The 18,336-nt window shown below is 50.9% G+C and overlaps 1 protein-coding gene across 5 annotated transcripts in view; it reads left to right on the top strand.

Annotated features, from left to right (window-relative positions):
• The window catches only part of LOC142302499 (uncharacterized), a 57,460-nt gene extending 39,497 nt beyond the window's left edge, over positions 1-17,963 (top strand). For 2 of the 5 annotated variants that reach the window (XM_075343577.1, XM_075343579.1), the window contains exon 2: positions 14,588-17,963. In XM_075343577.1, the coding sequence (XP_075199692.1) occupies positions 14,687-15,622 (936 nt within the window). In that variant the 5' untranslated portion in view covers positions 14,588-14,686 and the 3' untranslated portion in view covers positions 15,623-17,963. Of the gene's footprint in view, positions 1-11,174; positions 11,196-11,349; positions 11,590-11,622; positions 11,889-14,587 lie in introns of those variants that run through there. The other 3 variants (XM_075343578.1, XM_075343575.1, XM_075343574.1) reach the window with 3 other exon arrangements.
• The last annotated feature ends 373 nt before the right edge of the window (positions 17,964-18,336 follow it).

Raw genomic sequence — 18,336 nt, forward strand, 5'->3', positions numbered from 1 at the left:
TGTCCTCCAGGGGGTCCCTCTGTAGTATTGTCCACCTCAGGGTCTCTCTGTAGTAATGTCCTCCTGGGGGTCTCTCTGTAGTAATGTCCTCCTGGGGGTCCCTCTGTAGTAATGTCCTCCTGGGGGTCCCTCTGTAGTAATGTCCACCTGGGAGTCCCTCTGTAGTAATGTCCTCCTGGGGGTCTCTGTGTAGTAATGTCCTCCTGGGGGGTTCTCTGTAGTAATGTCCTCCTGGGGGTCTCTCTGTAGTAATGTCCTCCTGGGGGTCTCTCTGTAGTAATGTCCTCCTGGGGGTCTCCATGTAGTAATATCCTCCTGGGGGTCCCTCTGTAGTAATGTCCTCCTGGGGGTCCCTCTGTAGTAATGTCCTCCTGGGGGTCTCTCTGTAGTAATGTCCTCCTGGGGGTCTCTGTGTAGTAATGTCCTCCTGGGGGTCTCTGTGTAGTAATGTCCTCCTGGGGGTCTCTCTGTAGTAATGTCCTCCTGGGGGTCCCTCTGTAGTAATGTGCTCCTGGGGGTCCCTCTGTAGTAATGTCCTCCTGTGGGTCCCTCTGTAGTAATGTCCACCTGGGGGTTTCTCTGTAGTAATGTCCTCCTGGGGGTCTCTCTGTAGTAATGTCCTCCTGGGGGTCCCTCTGTAGTAATGTCCTCCTGGGGGTCCCTCTGTAGTAATGTCCTCCTGGGGGTCCCTCTGTAGTAATGTCCTGCTGGGGGTTTCTCTGTAGTAATGTCCTCCTGGGGGTCTCTCTGTAGTAATGTCCACCTGGGGGTCTCTCTGTAGTAATGTCCACCTGGGGGTCTCTCTGTAGTAATGTCCTCCTGGGGGTCTCTCTGTAGTAATGTCCTCCTGGGGGTCTCTCTGTAGTAATGTCCTCCTGGGGGTCTCCATGTAGTAATATCCTCCTGGGGGTCTCTCTGTAGTAATGTCCACCTCGGGGTCTCTCTGTAGTAATGTCCTCCTGGGGGTCTCTGTGTAGTAATGTCCTCCTGGGGGTCTCTGTGTAGTAATGTCCACCTGGGGGTCCCTCTGTAGTAATGTCCTCCTGGGGGTCTCTCTGTAGTAATGTCCACCTCGGGGTCTCTCTGTAGTAATGTCCTCCTGGGGGTCTCTGTGTAGTAATGTCCTCCTGGGGGTCTCTGTGTAGTAATGTCCACCTGGGGGTCCCTCTGTAGTAATGTCCTCCTGGGGGTCTCTGTGTAGTAATGTCCTCCTGGGGGTCTCTGTGTAGTAATGTCCACCTGGGGGTCCCTCTGTAGTAATGTCCTCCTGGGGGTCTCTCTGTAGTAATGTCCACCTCGGGGTCTCTCTGTAGTAATGTCCTCCTGGGGGTCTCTGTGTAGTAATGTCCTCCTGGGGGTCTCTGTGTAGTAATGTCCACCTGGGGGTCCCTCTGTAGTAATGTCCTCCTGGGGGTCTCTGTGTAGTAATGTCCTCCTGGGGGTCTCTGTGTAGTAATGTCCTCCTGGGGGTCTCTCTGTAGTAATGTCCTCCTGGGGGTCCCTCTGTAGTAATGTGCTCCTGGGGGTCCCTCTGTAGTAATGTCCTCCTGTGGGTCCCTCTGTAGTAATGTCCACCTGGGGGTTTCTCTGTAGTAATGTCCTCCTGGGGGTCTCTCTGTAGTAATGTCCTCCTGGGGGTCTCTCTGTAGTAATGTCCTCCTGGGGGTCCCTCTGTAGTAATGTCCTCCTGGGGGTCCCTCTGTAGTAATGTCCTCCTGGGGGTCCCTCTGTAGTAATGTCCTGCTGGGGGTTTCTCTGTAGTAATGTCCTCCTGGGGGTCTCTCTGTAGTAATGTCCACCTGGGGGTCTCTCTGTAGTAATGTCCTCCTGGGGGTCCCTCTGTAGTAATGTCCTCCTGGGGGTCTCTCTATAGTAATGTCCTCCTGGGGGTCTCTGTGTAGTAATGTCCTCCTGGGGGTCCCTCTGTAGTAATGTCCTCCTGGGGGTCTCTCTATAGTAATGTCCTCCTGGGGGTTTCTCTGTAGTAATGTCCTCCTGGGGGTCTCTCTGTAGTAATGTCCTCCTGGGGGTCCCTCTGTAGTAATGTCCTCCTGGGGGTCCCTCTGTAGTAATGTCCTCCTGGGGGTTTCTCTGTAGTAATGTCCTCCTGGGGGTCTCTCTGTAGTAATGTCCTCCTGGGGGTTTCTCTGTAGTAATGTCCTCCTGGGGGTCTCTCTGTAGTAATGTCCTCCTGGGGGTCTCTGTGTAGTAATGTCCTCCTGGGAATCTCTCTGTAGTAATGTCCTCCTGGGGGTCTCTCTGTAGTAATGTCCTCCTGGGGGTCTCTCTGTAGTAATGTCCACCTGGGGGTCCCTCTGTAGTAATGTCCTCCTGGGGGTCCCTCTGCAGTAATGTCCTCCTGGGGGTCCCTCTGCAGTAATGTCCTCCTGGGGGTCTCTCTGTAGTATTGTCCTCCTGGGGGTCTCTCTATAGTAATGTCCTCCTGGGGGTTTCTCTGTAGGAATGTCCTCCTGGGGGTCTCTCTGTAGTAATGTCCTCCTGGGGGTCCCTCTGTAGTAATGTCCTCCTGGGGGTCCCTCTGTAGTAATGTCCTCCTGGGGGTCCCTCTGTAGTAATGTCCTCCTGGGGGTTTATCTGTAGTAATGTCCTCCTGGGGGTCTCTCTGTAGTAATGTCCTCCTGGGGGTTTCTCTGTAGTAATGTCCTCCTGGGGGTCTCTCTGTAGTAATGTCCTCCTGGGGGTCTCTGTGTAGTAATGTCCTCCTGGGAATCTCTCTGTAGTAATGTCCTCCTGGGGGTCTCTCTGTAGTAATGTCCTCCTGGGGGTCTCTCTGTAGTAATGTCCACCTGGGGTCCCTCTGTAGTAATGTCCTCCTGGGGGTCCCTCTGCAGTAATGTCCTCCTGGGGGTCTCTCTGTAGTATTGTCCTCCTGGGGGTCTCTCTGTAGTAATGTCCTCCTGGGGGTTTCTCTGTAGTAATGTCCTCCTGGGGGTCTCTGTGTAGTAATGTCCTCCTGGGGGTCTCTCTGTAGTAATGTCCTCCTGGGGGTCTCTCTGTAGTAATATCTTCCTGGGGGTCTCTCTGTAGTAATGTCCACCTGGGGGTCCCTCTGTAGTAATGTCCTCCTGGGGGTCCCTCTGTAGTAATGTCCTCCTGGGGGTCTCTCTGTAGTATTGTCCTCCTGGGGGTCTCTCTGTAGTAATGTCCTCCTGGGGGTTTCTCTGTAGTAATGTCCTCCTGGGGGTCTCTGTGTAGTAATGTCCTCCTGGGTGTCTCTCTGTAGTAATGTCCTCCTGGGGTCTCTCAGTAGTAATGTCCTCCTGGGGGTCTCTCTGTAGTAATGTCCTCCTGGGTGTCTCTCTGTAGTAATGTCCACCTGGGGGTCCCTCTTGTAGTAATGTCCTCCTGGGGGTCTCTCTGTAGTATTGTCCTCCTGGGGGTCTCTCTGTAGTAATGTCCTCCTGGGGGTCTCTCAGTAGTAATGTCCTCCTGGGGGTCTCTCTGTAGTAATGTCCTCCTGGGGGTCTCTCTGTAGTAATATCTTCCTGGGGGTCTCTCTGTAGTATTGTCCTCCTGGGGGTCTCTCTGTAGTAATGTCCTCCTGGGGGTCTCTCTGTAGTAATGTCCTCCTGGGGGTCTCTCTGTTGTAATATCTTCCTGGGGTCTCTCTGTAGTATTGTCCTCCTGGGGGTCTCTCTGTAGTAATGTCCTCCTGGGGGTCTCTCTGTAGTAATGTCCTCCTGGGGTCTCTCTGTTGTAATATCTTCCTGGGGGTCTCTCTGTAGTAATGTCCTCCTGGGGGTCTCTCTGTAGTAATGTCCTCCTGGGGGTCTCTCTGTAGTAATGTCCTCCTGGGGGTCTCTCTGTAGTAATATCTTCCTGGGGGTCTCTCTGTAGTATTGTCCTCCTGGGGGTCTCTCTGTAGTAATGTCCTCCTGGGGGTCTCTCTGTAGTAATGTCCTCCTGGGGGTCTCTCTGTAGTAATGTCCTCCTGGGGGTCTCTCTGTAGTAATATCTTCCTGGGGGTCTCTCTGTAGTATTGTCCTCCTGGGGGTTTCTCTGTAGTAATGTCCTCCTGGGGGGTCTCTCTGTAGTAATGTCCTCCTGGGGGTTTCTCTGTAGTAATGTCCTCCTGGGGGTCTCTCTGTAGTAATATCTTCCTGGGGGTCTCTCTGTAGTATTGTCCTCCTGGGGGTCTCTCTGTAGTAATGTCCTCCAGGGGGTCTCTGTAGTAATGTCCTCCTGGGGGTCTCTCTGTAGTAATATCTTCCTGGGGGTCTCTCTGTAGTATTGTCCTCCTGGGGGTCTCTCTGTAGTAATGTCTTCCTGGGGGTCTCTCTGTAGTATTGTCCTCCTGGGGGTCTCTCTGTAGTAATGTCCTCCAGGGGGTCTCTCTGTAGTAATGTCCTCCTGGGGGTCTCTCTGTAGTAATATCTTCCTGGGGGTCTCTCTGTAGTATTGTCCTCCTGGGGGTTTCTCTGTAGTAATGTCCTCCTGGGGGTTTCTCTGTAGTAATGTCCTCCTGGGGGTTTCTCTGTAGTAATGTCCTCCTGGGGGTTTCTCTGTAGTAATGTCCACCTGGGGGTCTCTCTGTAGTAATGTCCTCCTGGGGGTCTCTCTGTAGTAATATCTTCCTGGGGGTCTCTCTGTAGTATTGTCCTCCTGGGGGTTTCTCTGTAGTAATGTCCTCCTGGGGGTTTCTCTGTAGTAATGTCCTCCTGGGGGTTTCTCTGTAGTAATGTCCTCCTGGGGGTTTCTCTGTAGTAATGTCCACCTGGGGGTCTCTCTGTAGTAATGTCCTCCTGGGGGGGTCTCTAGTAATATCGTAGTGGGGGTCTTTAGTTTTTCTACCGTTTGCCAGGGTGTGTAACCTTTTGAGCACGATTTTTTGCTTTCTTGGCCTTTTTTCAGAGAATATGAATGATAACACACAATCTTTCTTCCGCTCATGGTCAGTGGTCGGGTGAAGCCATTTATTGTCATCTATTGTGTTTTCTCTTATTAAATCAAAATGACAACCAAAAACATCCAAGTGACCCTGATCAGAAGTTCTCACACCTCGGTGATTTTGGCTGATAACATGCACAGACGTTGCACAAATGGGTGTGAATGGGCAATAAAGGTGACATCCTCACCTGTGACCTGTCTGCTTCTAATCAGTGTGTGCATAAAAGCTGAGTGATTTCTGGGGTCCAGACAGACTCTTGCATTTGTCATCCAGCCACTGACGTTTTTGGATTGTGAGTCATGGGGAAAGCAAAAGAATTGTCAACAGATCTACAGGAAAAGATAGTTGAACTGTATAAAACAGGAAAGGGATACAAAAACAGATTCAAGGAATTGATAATGCCGGTCAGCAGTGTTCAAACTGTGATTAACAAATAAAAAATCAGGGGCTCTTTAAAAAACCACGATCAGGTAGACCAACAAAAATATCAGCCAGAACTGCCAGGAAAATTGTTTGGGATGCAAAGAAAAACCCCACAAATAACATCAGTTGAAATCCAGGAGTCAGTGAAAGCCAGCGGTGCGGCCGCTTCAAGATGCACAATAAGGAGGCACGAAGAAAAATGGGCCAGAAGAAAGCCATTACTGCGCAAATGCCACCAAGTATCTCACCTACAATACGCAAACCGCACAGACAAGCCCCCAAACTTCTGGAACAAGGTGATTTGGAGTGATGAGACCAATATCGAACTTTTTGGCCAGAACCATAAACGTTACATTTGGAGAGGTGTCAACAAGGCCTATGATAAAAGGAGCACCATTCCTACTGTAAAGCACGGAGGTGGATCGCTGATGATGTGGGGATGTGTTTGCTACAAAGGCACAGGAAACTTGGTCACAGTTGAAGGAAAGATGAATTCAGCATGTTATCAGCAAATACTGGAGGCATTTGCACTCATCAGCCTGGAAGCTGCGCATGGGACGTACTTGGACGTTCCAACATAACAACGATCCAAATCACAAGGCCAAGTCAACCTGTCATTGGCTACAGCAGGACAAAGTGAAGATTCTGGAGTGGCCATCTCAGTCTCCTGAACTCAATATCATTTAGCCACTCTGGGGAGAACTCATGCATAAAAGCCAAGGAATTTACTGGAACTGGAGGCGCCAAGAAGAAAGGGCAGCTTTACCATCTGACCAAGGAGAATGGGCAGCTTTACCATCTGACCAAGGAGAATGGGCAGTTGTACCTTCTGACCAAGAAGAATGGGCAGCTGTACCTTGTGACCAAGAAGAATGGGCAGCTTCACCATCTGACCAAGAAGAATGGGCGGCTTCACCATCTGACCAAGAAGAATGGGCGGCTTTACCATCTGACAAAGAAGAATGGGCGGCTTTACCATCTGAGAAAATAAAGAGCTTTATCCACAACTACCACAAAAGACTTCAAGCTGTCATTGATGCTAGCGGGGGCAACACACGGGATTAAGAACTGGAGTGTGTGAACTTTTCATCAAGGTCATTTGGATGTTTTTCATATTCTCTGGAAAAGGCCAAGAAAGCAAAAATCTGTCGGGGTGTGTAAACTTTTGAGCACAACTGTATATACAGGCAAGCACTGAAGCACTGCATATATTGTATTTTATTGATGCACGCAGTGAAGATAAGTCTGGTACAACATCGCCCCCACATGGCCAACTCTAATTAAGACACCCCGGTTACCGCCTGCAATTTACATGTAGAGCAGAGAATTTAAAGGGGCGCTCCACTGTATCTTCTCATAGAGACCATGGCGCTATTTAACCCCTTATATGCAGCGGTCAATCTGAAACAGTGACGTGTCCTGCTCGGCATCCATTTCTCCCAATCCTCCCCATTGTGATGTGATCATGGGATGTCACTGGGTTGCCATGGCAACCGGTGACCCCCTTTTAGGCTTGGGATGGGCTTCATAGAAGACACATTTCTAGTGTTATTTTCTGCATATTGGTTACCGCAACCACCCTAAAAAATACGGGACGGAGAACAAACTGTTGGTTTTGTAAGAAAATGAGGGGAAAAAATTAAGGCGCAAAAACTAAAAATGGCGGACGGGGACAAGATAGGGGGGAGCGCCAGCATTTTGGGCTGTGTAATGTGTTAGGGTTCAATAAAATAATTTTTCTAATACAAAATGGCCACTACGACCCACACCCAACAAGGTCACCAGCCCCTCTCCCCACAGCACTGGTAGAACATATGGTTTCCATTGTGTTTTCACCTTTCAGGATAGATAATGTGACATTTACCTCATAAATCATTAACAAGAACAACAGGGAAATCAATAACTACCTTAGGATGGTTTTCCCGCCCATATATCAGTACAGACTCTGAGGTGAACCTGTTGTTTTCGCAGTGATTGCCGGGTGTTGTAGTTTATTAATCAGTTAAGGCCGTTATATAAAACCAGATGTAAACTACAGTTCCCAGAATCCCGTGCGACGCAAATGGATTCTGGGAATTGTTGTTCAGAGCTTGCAGTACCAAATGCTAGAATGGGACCGTTAAACTACGAATCCCAGAAAACATTGTGAGCAATTCGAGGCGGGAAAATGAGGGTGGTGGTGATGAGGGGAGCTCTGGGCTGCTACGAGGAGGGATGGAGGAGTAAATAGCACAGGACATGAGGGACTGCTGGGGCTTGTAGTTCCCATCTAGCTCAGTTTACATTGATAATGTCAGTAAGTCTTCAGCATCATGATTGTATAAATGTCAGTGACCATTATTATCAAATTTCTCAGGGTTTGTTCGCCTCATGAGGTAATTTCAGCCATATTTTGCAGTTACTGTCCCTGGATAAAATCATTCTTGAGGCTCTAGTCCTGTGTAGTCCTGGTCCTGCTCATACAGCTGACTGGTCCTTACAACTGCATCCGGCCAAGTTGAATCGTAGCAGAGGACAATAATGGCGGATGGTCACGTTCTCACAGTATTTAGCGGACGTCCACGTTCCCGCAGCATAGACAGACACATTCCTGCAACATTTGGTGGACGGACACGTTCCCACAACATTTGGCGGATGGACACGTTCCCGGCAGCATTTGGCGGATGGACACGTTCCCCGCAGCATTTGGTGAACGGCCATGTTCCCTCAGCAATTGGTGGATGGACACGTTCCCGCAGCATTTGGTGGATGGCCATGTTACCCGCAGCATTTGGCGGACGGCCACGTTCCCCGCAGCATTTGGTGGATGACCATGTTACCCGCAGCATTTGGCGGACGGCCACGTTCCCCGCAGCATTTGGTGGATGGTTACATTCCCCGCAGCATTTGGCGGATGGACACGTTCCCCCAGCATTTGGTGGATGGTCACGTTCCGCGCAGCACTTGGCGGATGGCCATGTTCCCGCAGCATTTGGCGGATGGCCATGTTCCCGCAGCATTTGGTGGATGGCCATGTTACCCGCAGCATTTGGCGGATGGCCACGTTCCCCGCAGCATTTGGTGGATGGCCATGTTACCCGCAGCATTTGGCGGACGGCCACGTTCCCCGCAGCATTTGGTGGATGGCCATGTTACCTGCAGCATTTGGCGGATGGCCACGTTCCCCGCAGCATTTGGTGGATGGCCATGTTACCCGCAGCATTTGGTGGATGGTTACATTCCCCGCAGCATTTGGCGGATGGACACGTTCCGCGCAGAACTTGGCGGATGGCCATGTTCCCGCAGCATTTGGCGGATGGCCATGTTCCCGCAGCATTTGGCGGATGGCCATGTTCCCGCAGCATTTGGTGGACGGCCACGTTCCCCGCAGCATTTGGTGGATGGTTACATTCCCCGCAGCATTTGGTGGATGGTCACGTTCCGCGCAGAACTTGGCGGATGGCTTTGTTCCCGCAGCATTTGGCGGATGGCCATGTTCCCGCAGCATTTGGCGGATGGTCACATTCCCCGCAGCATTTGGTGGATGGTCACGTTCCCCGCAGCATTTGGCGGACGGCCATGTTCCCGCAGCATTTGGCGGACGGCCACGTTCCCGCAGCATTTGGCGGACGGCCACGTTCCCGCAGCATTTGGCGGACGGCCACGTTCCCGCAGCATTTGGCGGACGGCCACGTTCCCGCAGCATTTGGCGGACGGCCACGTTCCCGCAGCATTTGGCGGACGGCCACGTTCCCGCAGCATTTGGCGGACGGCCACGTTCCCGCAGCATTTGGCGGGCGGCCATGTTCCCGCAGCATTTGGCGGACGGCATTCCAGCAGCATTTGGCGGACGGCCACGTTCCCCCACAGCATTTGGTGGATGGCCATGTTACCCGCAGCATTTGGCGGATGGCCACGTTCCCCGCAGCATTTGGTGGATGGCCATGTTACCTGCAGCATTTGGCGGATGGCCATGTTACCCGCAGCATTTGGCGGACGGCCACGTTCCCCGCAGCATTTGGTGGATGGCCATGTTACCCGCAGCATTTGGCGGATGGCCACGTTCCCCGCAGCATTTGGTGGATGGCCATGTTACCCGCAGCATTTGGCGGACGGCCACGTTCCCCGCAGCATTTGGTGGATGGTTACATTCCCCGCAGCATTTGGCGGATGGACACGTTCCCCCAGCATTTGGTGGATGGCCATGTTCCCGCAGCATTTGGCGGATGGCCATGTTCCCGCAGCATTTGGCGGATGGCCATGTTCCCGCAGCATTTGGCGGATGGCCATGTTCCCGCAGCATTTGGCGGATGGCCATGTTCCCGCAGCATTTGGTGGATGGTCACATTCCCCGCAGCATTTGGTGGATGGTCACGTTCCCCGCAGCATTTGGCGGACGGCCATGTTCCCGCAGCATTTGGCGGACGGCCACGTTCCCGCAGCATTTGGCGAACGGCCACGTTCCCGCAGCATTTGGCGAACGGCCACGTTCCCGCAGCATTTGGCGGATGGCCACGTTCCCGCAGCATTTGGCGGATGGCCACGTTCCCGCAGCATTTGGCGGATGGCCATGTTCCCGCAGCATTTGGCGGACGGCCACGTTCCCGCAGCATTTGGCGAACGGCCACGTTCCCGCAGCATTTGGCGAACGGCCACGTTCCCGCAGCATTTGGCGAACGGCCACGTTCCCGCAGCATTTGGCGAACGGCCACGTTCCCGCAGCATTTGGCGAACGGCCATGTTCCCGCAGCATTTGGCGAACGGCCACGTTCCCGCAGCATTTGGCGAACGGCCACGTTCCCGCAGCATTTGGCGGATGGCATTCCAGCAGCATTTTGCGGACGGCCATGTTCCCGCAGCATTTGGCGGAGTATCCTTGGCTCTGGCACACCTGGACAAAGCCACGAGTCTGGACTCGGGTCACAGGGCGGACGCCATCCCCAATTTTAATTTTTGCGCTTTCTTTTTCCTCGCCTTCCACCAAAGGCATAACTGAATAGCAGCAGTTATTTTCTTTTCGCCGTTTAGGGGTATATTTTGATGAATCGGACTTTTCCGGACTCAGCGAATCCTCATTTAAATGAAAATATGTTTTATTTTGGAAAAAGGGAAGTCATTTCATCTTTTATGTTTACTCAATTTTTTTTCCCCTCATTCAATTTTTTATGGGTTTTTATTTATTTTTTTTAAATATTTGTTTTAATTAATTTTTTAGTCCTCCTCGGCGTTTAATCATTTGCACAATTGGGACTACGATATATGGAGAATTTAACGATGGTCCTGGCTTCATAGGAGCACAAAGATGGCAGTGACCAAAGCTACCCACGATCACATTGTCTGAATGCACGATGGCATGTGACACCGCTGAGGTCAGTGATTGTCTGCAGCGGTCACTTGCCCGTGTATCCTTGGAAAGGAGGCGTGAAGAAAATTGGTGATCCGTACAGTGACAAGTGATTGGCTGAGGTTGTCACATGTTTGTCCATTATGGACATGACCGCTGCAGGCAATCCATGGCTGCAAAAGTCGCATGTTCATGCAGCCTGAGGAGGAGGAGTGGAGAATATTGGTGATCCGTACAGTGACAAGTGATTGGCTGAGGTTGTCACATGTTTGTCCATTATGGACATGACCGCTGCAGGCAATCCATGGCTGCAAAAGTCGCATGTTCATGCAGCCTGAGGAGGAGGAGTGGAGAAAATTTGTGATCGATACAGAATCAAGTGATTGGCTAAGGTGGTCACATGTCCATACGACCAAGCTCTATTATGGATGTGACCGCTGCAGTCCATCCGTGGCTGCAGAAGTCACATGCCAGTCCAAGGATAAGGGGAAACCTAGACAGATGTGGGACTTGGGCGGCGCGGCTCTGGCAGAGGGGGAGGTGAGTATTTATCCAGTGTTGCCTCCATACTTCATCCTCAGGACGGACACGTGGTGACCACTGCAGCCAATCATCGTCAGCAGTAATCCTTCCCGAGGGATCAGGGTGCTGCGCTGGCACCATGGTCTCCCGGGCACACAGGGCTCTGGTGTTTGTGTTATCTGCAAAACCCGCCATTAACCCTATAACCGGGAGGCAGAAAAAAAAATGGATTCCAAAGGAAAGAACGTCCCGGGCAGAGCTGGGGCCGAGGTGCGAGTGACGGCGCCGCCCCTTTAATAGGAGGTCTGGGGTTTCTCCATGGTGAGGCCACGCCCCTCGCAGCTGCTACACTTTTTTTTATTTTTTTTTTTTTAAAGTCGACGAAGGGAATTATCGCGGAGCAGACGTTCAGGTACGGCGTCATCAGGCGGTGCCTGTATATGTGGTGTGCGGCGCTGCAGGGGTTAAGGCCCCTTTAATTCCCGAATGTCAGTGACTTGTCAGATGATTGGTGCTGTCGCTCCCCCCTCCCCCCCCCCCCCCGGGGCACCGCACGCGTCTGGAGGATTCTGGGCGAGCAACACTCCGGCATTGTGTGGAGAGGAGCAGCAGCAGCTTGTGGACGCTGCGCCCTTCCTCCATCTACGCCTCCTGACGCTACAGGGGTCACCCGGAGCCTCCCATCACTGACGCCACCGGCCACCGCATAATGTGAGTAGCCTCTGCGGGAGTCTCCGAGGAGGGGGACATATATATATATATATATATATATACACACTCTCTGCGCCGGGAGCACGGTATCACGTCTCAGATGTATTGCTCTCTATTATTAGACAGCAGGTGCATGCTATCTATTGCTCCCTGTTGTCAGCCATTTCATGATTGGCAGAGACGAGTGACCGGAAGTGTAGAAACCTCTCCACCTTAGGCTACTTTCACACATCCGGTTTTTGCTCTGCAGCACAATACGGCGTTCTGCAGAAAAACCGCAACTGTTGGGGTTTTTTTGCCGCCGGTTGCGGGTTTTTTTTTTTGCCTAGACTTACATTAGTGTCGTATTGTGCCGCATGGGCTTGCGTTCAGTCCGGTTTTTGCCGCATGCGGCAGATTTAACCGCTGCCGCGGCCGGATGGAACGTTCCCTGGCACGGTTTTTGCTCCGGCAAAAAAAAACGCATCGCGCCGCATCCGGCCGCTGCGGCGCATTTTTCAATGCATGTCTATGGATGCCGGATGCGGTGCGATGTGGAAAAAAAACGCATCCGGCTGCCGCATGCGGTTTCTTCCACTGCGCATGCTCAGTAGCATGCCGCAACCGGAAAAAAACGGACGGGCCGCATGTAAAAACTTATGCAAAGGCTGCGGTATTTTCGCTGCATCCATTGCATAGTTTTCACAGCCGGATTGAGCCGCACTGCTCAAGTGTGAAAGTAGCCTTATAACGCTCCTGCACTATTATATATCGCCGATTACGAGATATATATATATATATATATATATACACACACACACATATATACATACACACACACATATATATACTGACAATGTATAAAGACAGGCATTCTTTAGAATACCTAGGCAATGTATAAATTTGTAGGATCGTCCAGCAAACAGGTCCAAAGTTTAAAAGTATAAAAAAAATTCTTTATTTCATCGTAGATAAATTTCCATCATGTCAAGTACACAAAACATAGAGCAGGAGGACGCGTTTCAGATATCACATCCTTATTCTGTCTCCATATAATGTATACAATGCTGGAAATGGGTTGTCACAGTGTGAAATACATAAGATGTGCATACATTTCCTAGTCATTCTATAGAATACCTAAATGACAAAGAGGCGGAGTGTAGAATACTGCAAGGGTGGGCCGTCCAAAAGTAGGTGTCAGGAATGACACTTCTGATTCCTTTTTTTTTTTCCCAGCAAAGATATCCTGTTGTTTATTTTGCATTTATTCTTTCATTAGTTTTTTGACTGTTTGTTACTAAAGACTTTTCAAATCTGGGCATTATATCAGACTTTGCCTGAGCAGTTCTTGTCATTCTTTACAATACCTAGGCATTTTATGCAATGGATAACTTTTCCAATCTGGGCACCTAGGCATTTTATGTAGTGGATAACTTTTCCAATCTGGGCACCTAGGCATTTTATGTAGTGGATAACTTTTCCAATCTGGGCACCTAGGCATTTTATGCAATGGATAACTTTTCCAATCTGGGCACCTAGGCATTTTATGTAGTGGATAACTTTTCCAATCTGGGAACCTAGGCATTTTATGTAGTGGATAACTTTTCCAATCTGGGCACCTAGGCATTGTATGTAGTGGATACCTTTTCCAATCTGGGCACCTAGGCATTGTATGTAGTGGATAACTTTTCCAATCTGGGCACCTAGGCATTGTATGTAGTGGATAACTTTTCCAATCTGGGCACCTAGGCATTGTATGTAGTGGATAACTTTTCCAATCTGGGCACCTAGGCATTGTATGTAGTGGATAACTTTTCCAATCTGGGCACCTAGGCATTTTATGCAATGGATAACTATTCCGATCTGGGCACCTAGGCATTTTATGCAATGGATATCTTTTCCGATCTGGGCACCTAGGCATTGTATGTAGTGGATAACTTTGCCAATCTGGGCACCTAGGCATTTTATGCAGTGGATAACTTTTCCAATCTGGGCACCTAGGCATTTTATGCAGTGGATAACTTTTCCAATCTGGGCACCTAGGCATTTTATGTAGTGGATAACTTTGCCAATCTGGGCACCTAGGCATTTTATGTAATTCCTAGGAAAAGTATAGAACAATGCAGATATTTCATACCTTGCCAGGGATTGTATACATTGCCTAGGTATTCTGTAGAATGCCGGGTTTTCATACATTGCCTGTAACACATATGTGGTCACAGACACATTTCTGGAACGCTGGATTCATTTACGGCATTTTGCAGCCCATTTTTGCTTTTTTTTTTTTTTAATCAGACTTTGAATGTTTTTTTATTCTTGGCGTCATTGTGGCTTTATTTTTTTTTTCCGTATATAATCGGGGGTTTTTTATCCGTAGTCTTCTCTCAGACTTCAGAAATAAATGTAAGATGCTATAAGTTCCCGTCCTTGGAATCTGTTTCCGGGCGTCGGACGCTACGTTACTTTACAGAAAGTCATGGCAGATTCACGTTCAATGTGGTTTTTCCGTGCAGAAATAAGTTGCACATTGACAGCACTTTCCGTGGCTTGTGGGCGCCCCGTTGACGTGAATGGGATTGTACATGGATTTTTTGTACCAAATACAGGTGTGAACGAGGCTTTCGCTGTTAATTGTCGCATCCATCTCCGTCGTCTAATCTTACACTGTTATTAAGTGATTACCGCAGACAATGAGTAACCCGTCCGTCCTTCTGTTTCAGGGACTTCATTGCTTATGGGAGGTGAAGAAACTGGGTGTGAGAATTTCTGCAAGTCGTGATTCCAGCTAGATCTTGTGTCCAGAGATACCCTCCCCCGACATGTCCTGCTCCGAAGCCTCCACCTCCAGTTATCCCAGGACGTCCCGAGAACGTGACAACGACGTTGGGGCACTTCCCGACCTCGTTACCATATCTGACGAGGGAACGTTGGACTTCAGGCCGGGATGTAACCAGACGGCCCAGGATCTGGTCAACTCGATACTATCCCCGCGGACCTGGGAGAAGTATCTGGCCTCCTGGAAATCCTGGATACAGTTCAAGAAAACAGCTCGCCAAAGAGGTTGGTGCCGGGCGGAGAAAATTATGGTGGATTTTTTCGAACACCTAATAGACATCGGGTACAGCCGGGGCAAAGTGGTGGGCACCTTGGCCGGGATCTCCTTTTGCTTGCAGATCATGGAAAAGAAAGACGTCACCAAGCAGTTTCTGATCCAGCAGATGCTGACGAGCTGGAGAAACAAGGAGATGGAGGACAACGTGGAGACGGAGAGCAACGGTGACGTCAGCGAGTTCCTGACCCCCGAGATGCTCGCCTCCGTGCTCTACGCCACCAAGAAGGTTTGCTTCGACAACAACGAGAGCCGGCTGTTTTCCGCCGTCTTCACGTTGGCTTTTTATGGACCCTTTGACATGGAGGAACTGGTGGCCAGAACCAAAGATGAAGACGGCTCAGGACTGACCTTCAAAGACGTCATCATGGAGCGCAATTCCATATATTGCAAGATGCAGAAAGTCCGCTCCAACAAAAGCCAATGGGTGGAGGTGAAGAAGCGAGAGGACAAGTTCTTATGTCCTGTGAATAGGATGAAGAAATTCCTGGAGGTCCGGCCCGAGGGGGGCAGAAACTTTTTCATCCACGAGAACGGGACGCTTCTGACCCAGTTCCAGTTCAGCAGGGTCCTGTCTTTTGCCTTGGAGGAGGCTGGCCTCGATTCTAGACGGTTCGGGCCTCATTCCCTCTGCCACAAGACATGAGGCTGCTGCGCCCGACCGGCCGGGGTACAGGAGGGGAATATTTGTGAAGCATTGCTATTTTATGAGGCCTTATGTAGGGGGAGAAGTCACCGTATAACGGTGGTATGTTCCCGTCCATATTACCGTCCTGCAACGGGTTTATAGAAGGTGATTGGGTAGATAATAACATAAACTGATAGAATTAAAGCCTCCTGACATGTCAGGACTGATTTACTGACGGGCGGCCGAAACGCTGATGTGGTTTTCTAATAGATTGTTAAAAATGGGTTATTTATTTGTTGTTGCATCTTTTCGCCCGTCCTGAGTGTTTCTACCCTTTTGGTGAGTGGTTTGGGCGAAGGTTGTGCCCAGCTCTGACTGAGCGTCCAAGCATATCCGCCCTCATGACTTAGCGTACAAGCATATCCGCCCTCATGGCTGAGCGTACAAGCATATCCACCCTCATGACTGAGCGTACAAGCCTATCCGCCCTCATGGCTGAGCGTACAAGCCTATCCGCCCTCATGACTGAGCGTCCAAGCATATCCGCCCTTATGACTGAGCGTCCAAGCATATCCGCCCTCATGGCTGAGCGTACAAGCCTATCCGCCCTCATGACTGAGCGTACAAGCCTATCCGCCCTCATGACTGAGCGTACAAGCCTATCCGCCCTCATGACTGAGCGTACAAGCCTATCCGCCCTCATGACTGAGCGTACAAGCCTATCCGCCCTCATGACTGAGCGTACAAGCCTATCCGCCCTCATGACTGAGCGTACAAGCCTATCCGCCCTCATGACTGAGCGTACAAGCCTATCCGCCCTCATGACTGAGCGTACAAGCCTATCCGCCCTCATGACTGAGCGTCCAAGCATATCCGCCCTCATGACTTAGCGTACAAGCCTATCCGCCCTCATGGCTGAGCGTCCAAGCCTATCCGCCCTCATGGCTGAGCGTCCAAGCCTATCCGCCCTCATGACTGAGCGTCCAAGCCTATCCGCCCTCATGACTGAGCGTCCAAGCCTATCCGCCCTCATGACTGAGCGTCCAAGCCTATCCGCCCTCATGACTGAGCGTCCAAGCCTATCCGCCCTCATGACTGAGCGTCCAAGCATATCCGCCCTTATGACTGAGCGTCCAAGCATATCCGCCCTCATGGCTGAGCGTACAAGCCTATCCGCCCTCATGACTGAGCGTACAAGCCTATCCGCCCTCATGACTGAGCGTACAAGCCTATCCGCCCTCATGACTGAGCGTACAAGCCTATCCGCCCTCATGACTGAGCGTCCAAGCATATCCGCCCTCATGACTGAGCGTCCAAGCATATCCGCCCTCATGACTGAGCGTCCAAGCCTATCCGCCCTCATGACTGAGCGTCCAAGCCTATCCGCCCTCATGACTGAGCGTCCAAGCCTATCCGCCCTCATGACTGAGCGTCCAAGCCTATCCGCCCTCATGACTGAGTGTCCAAGCCTATCCGCCCTCATGGCTGCAGCCTGGACACATAGGGTACGGTGACACGACCCTCGTCCTCCTGTGAGGATGAAGCAGCGAGGTGTTCCTTCATCCCCGATAGGTGTCGTGTGCCCGTACCCCCAGGCCGAATTCTGATGTGCACACTCAGCAGCCTCATACGTGCCTACAGCGTCCATATTTCACCGACGTCTCATATCCATATCCTCTAAAATCAGCTTTTCTGTGCGTGTATCTATGTCTTCCCCTCTCAGGTTGATAATGCCATTACACGCCTGTTTCTGGGGAAGACGGGTGACAACCGATCCAACCTGATTATTTTCTGTCCAATATTTCCAGATGGAAAATCTCAGGATTGTGGACGAGATTTCACTAAAAAAGAGAAAAAAACCGCCGCAGAAATTGTCCGGTGCCGAGTGCAGTTTCCTCTGTTGGCGGTCACCCATCTTGCCGTGGACCCTGCACGGGCCGGAGCGCTGGTCACATTGGTTGTCGCCCGTCTTTCCGTGGACCCTGCACGGGCCGGAGCGCCGGTCACATCGGTTGTCACCCGTCTTTCCGTGGACCCTGCACAGGCCGGAGCGCCGGTCACATCGGTTGTCACCCATCTTGCCGTGGACCCTGCACGGGCCGGAGCGCCGGTCACATCGGTTGTCACCCGTCTTTCCGTGGACCCTGCACGGGCCGGAGCGCTGGTCACATTGGTTGTCGCCCGTCTTTCCGTGGACCCTGCACGGGCCGGAGCGCCGGTCACATCGGTTGTCACCCGTCTCTCCCTAGAATTGATTTGACATTTAATGTGATTGTTGTTTTCCCTCCCGCAGTCTCCAGAGATTCACGTCTCGTTGTCTTTTGTTTTCTTCTTTGGAATAAACGTTTTCCTGACTTTGCCTCTTTGTGGTCTCCTTCACTTCCCGTGGACTTTGCTGATAAATTCCTCCCCTGGTGAGAGATGATCACGTCTACTGTTCTTAAAGGGGCAAACCATGAATAAAATACTAGACTGTAGAGTGAGGCCCGCTGCCTCCAAACCCCACAATGCCGTGATATCTCCGTTCTTAGTGGGGTCCGGCTGCAGCCCCTTATTTGACGTTTGCCATCGTTTCCGCTCAGGACTCTGTATATTTTCCTCCGTACACGTGGATAACACGCAGCGGCGCTCCGCCATTTACCATCTATTGATATCACTGCGGCGCTGGGACCAGGCCTGAAAAGTTGCACAAAAGGTAAATTCATGTTTTTTTATTATTCCTATTCACATTT

Source organism: Anomaloglossus baeobatrachus, chromosome 4 (genome assembly GCF_048569485.1).
Source record: "Anomaloglossus baeobatrachus isolate aAnoBae1 chromosome 4, aAnoBae1.hap1, whole genome shotgun sequence".
Lineage (NCBI taxonomy): Eukaryota > Metazoa > Chordata > Amphibia > Anura > Aromobatidae > Anomaloglossus > Anomaloglossus baeobatrachus.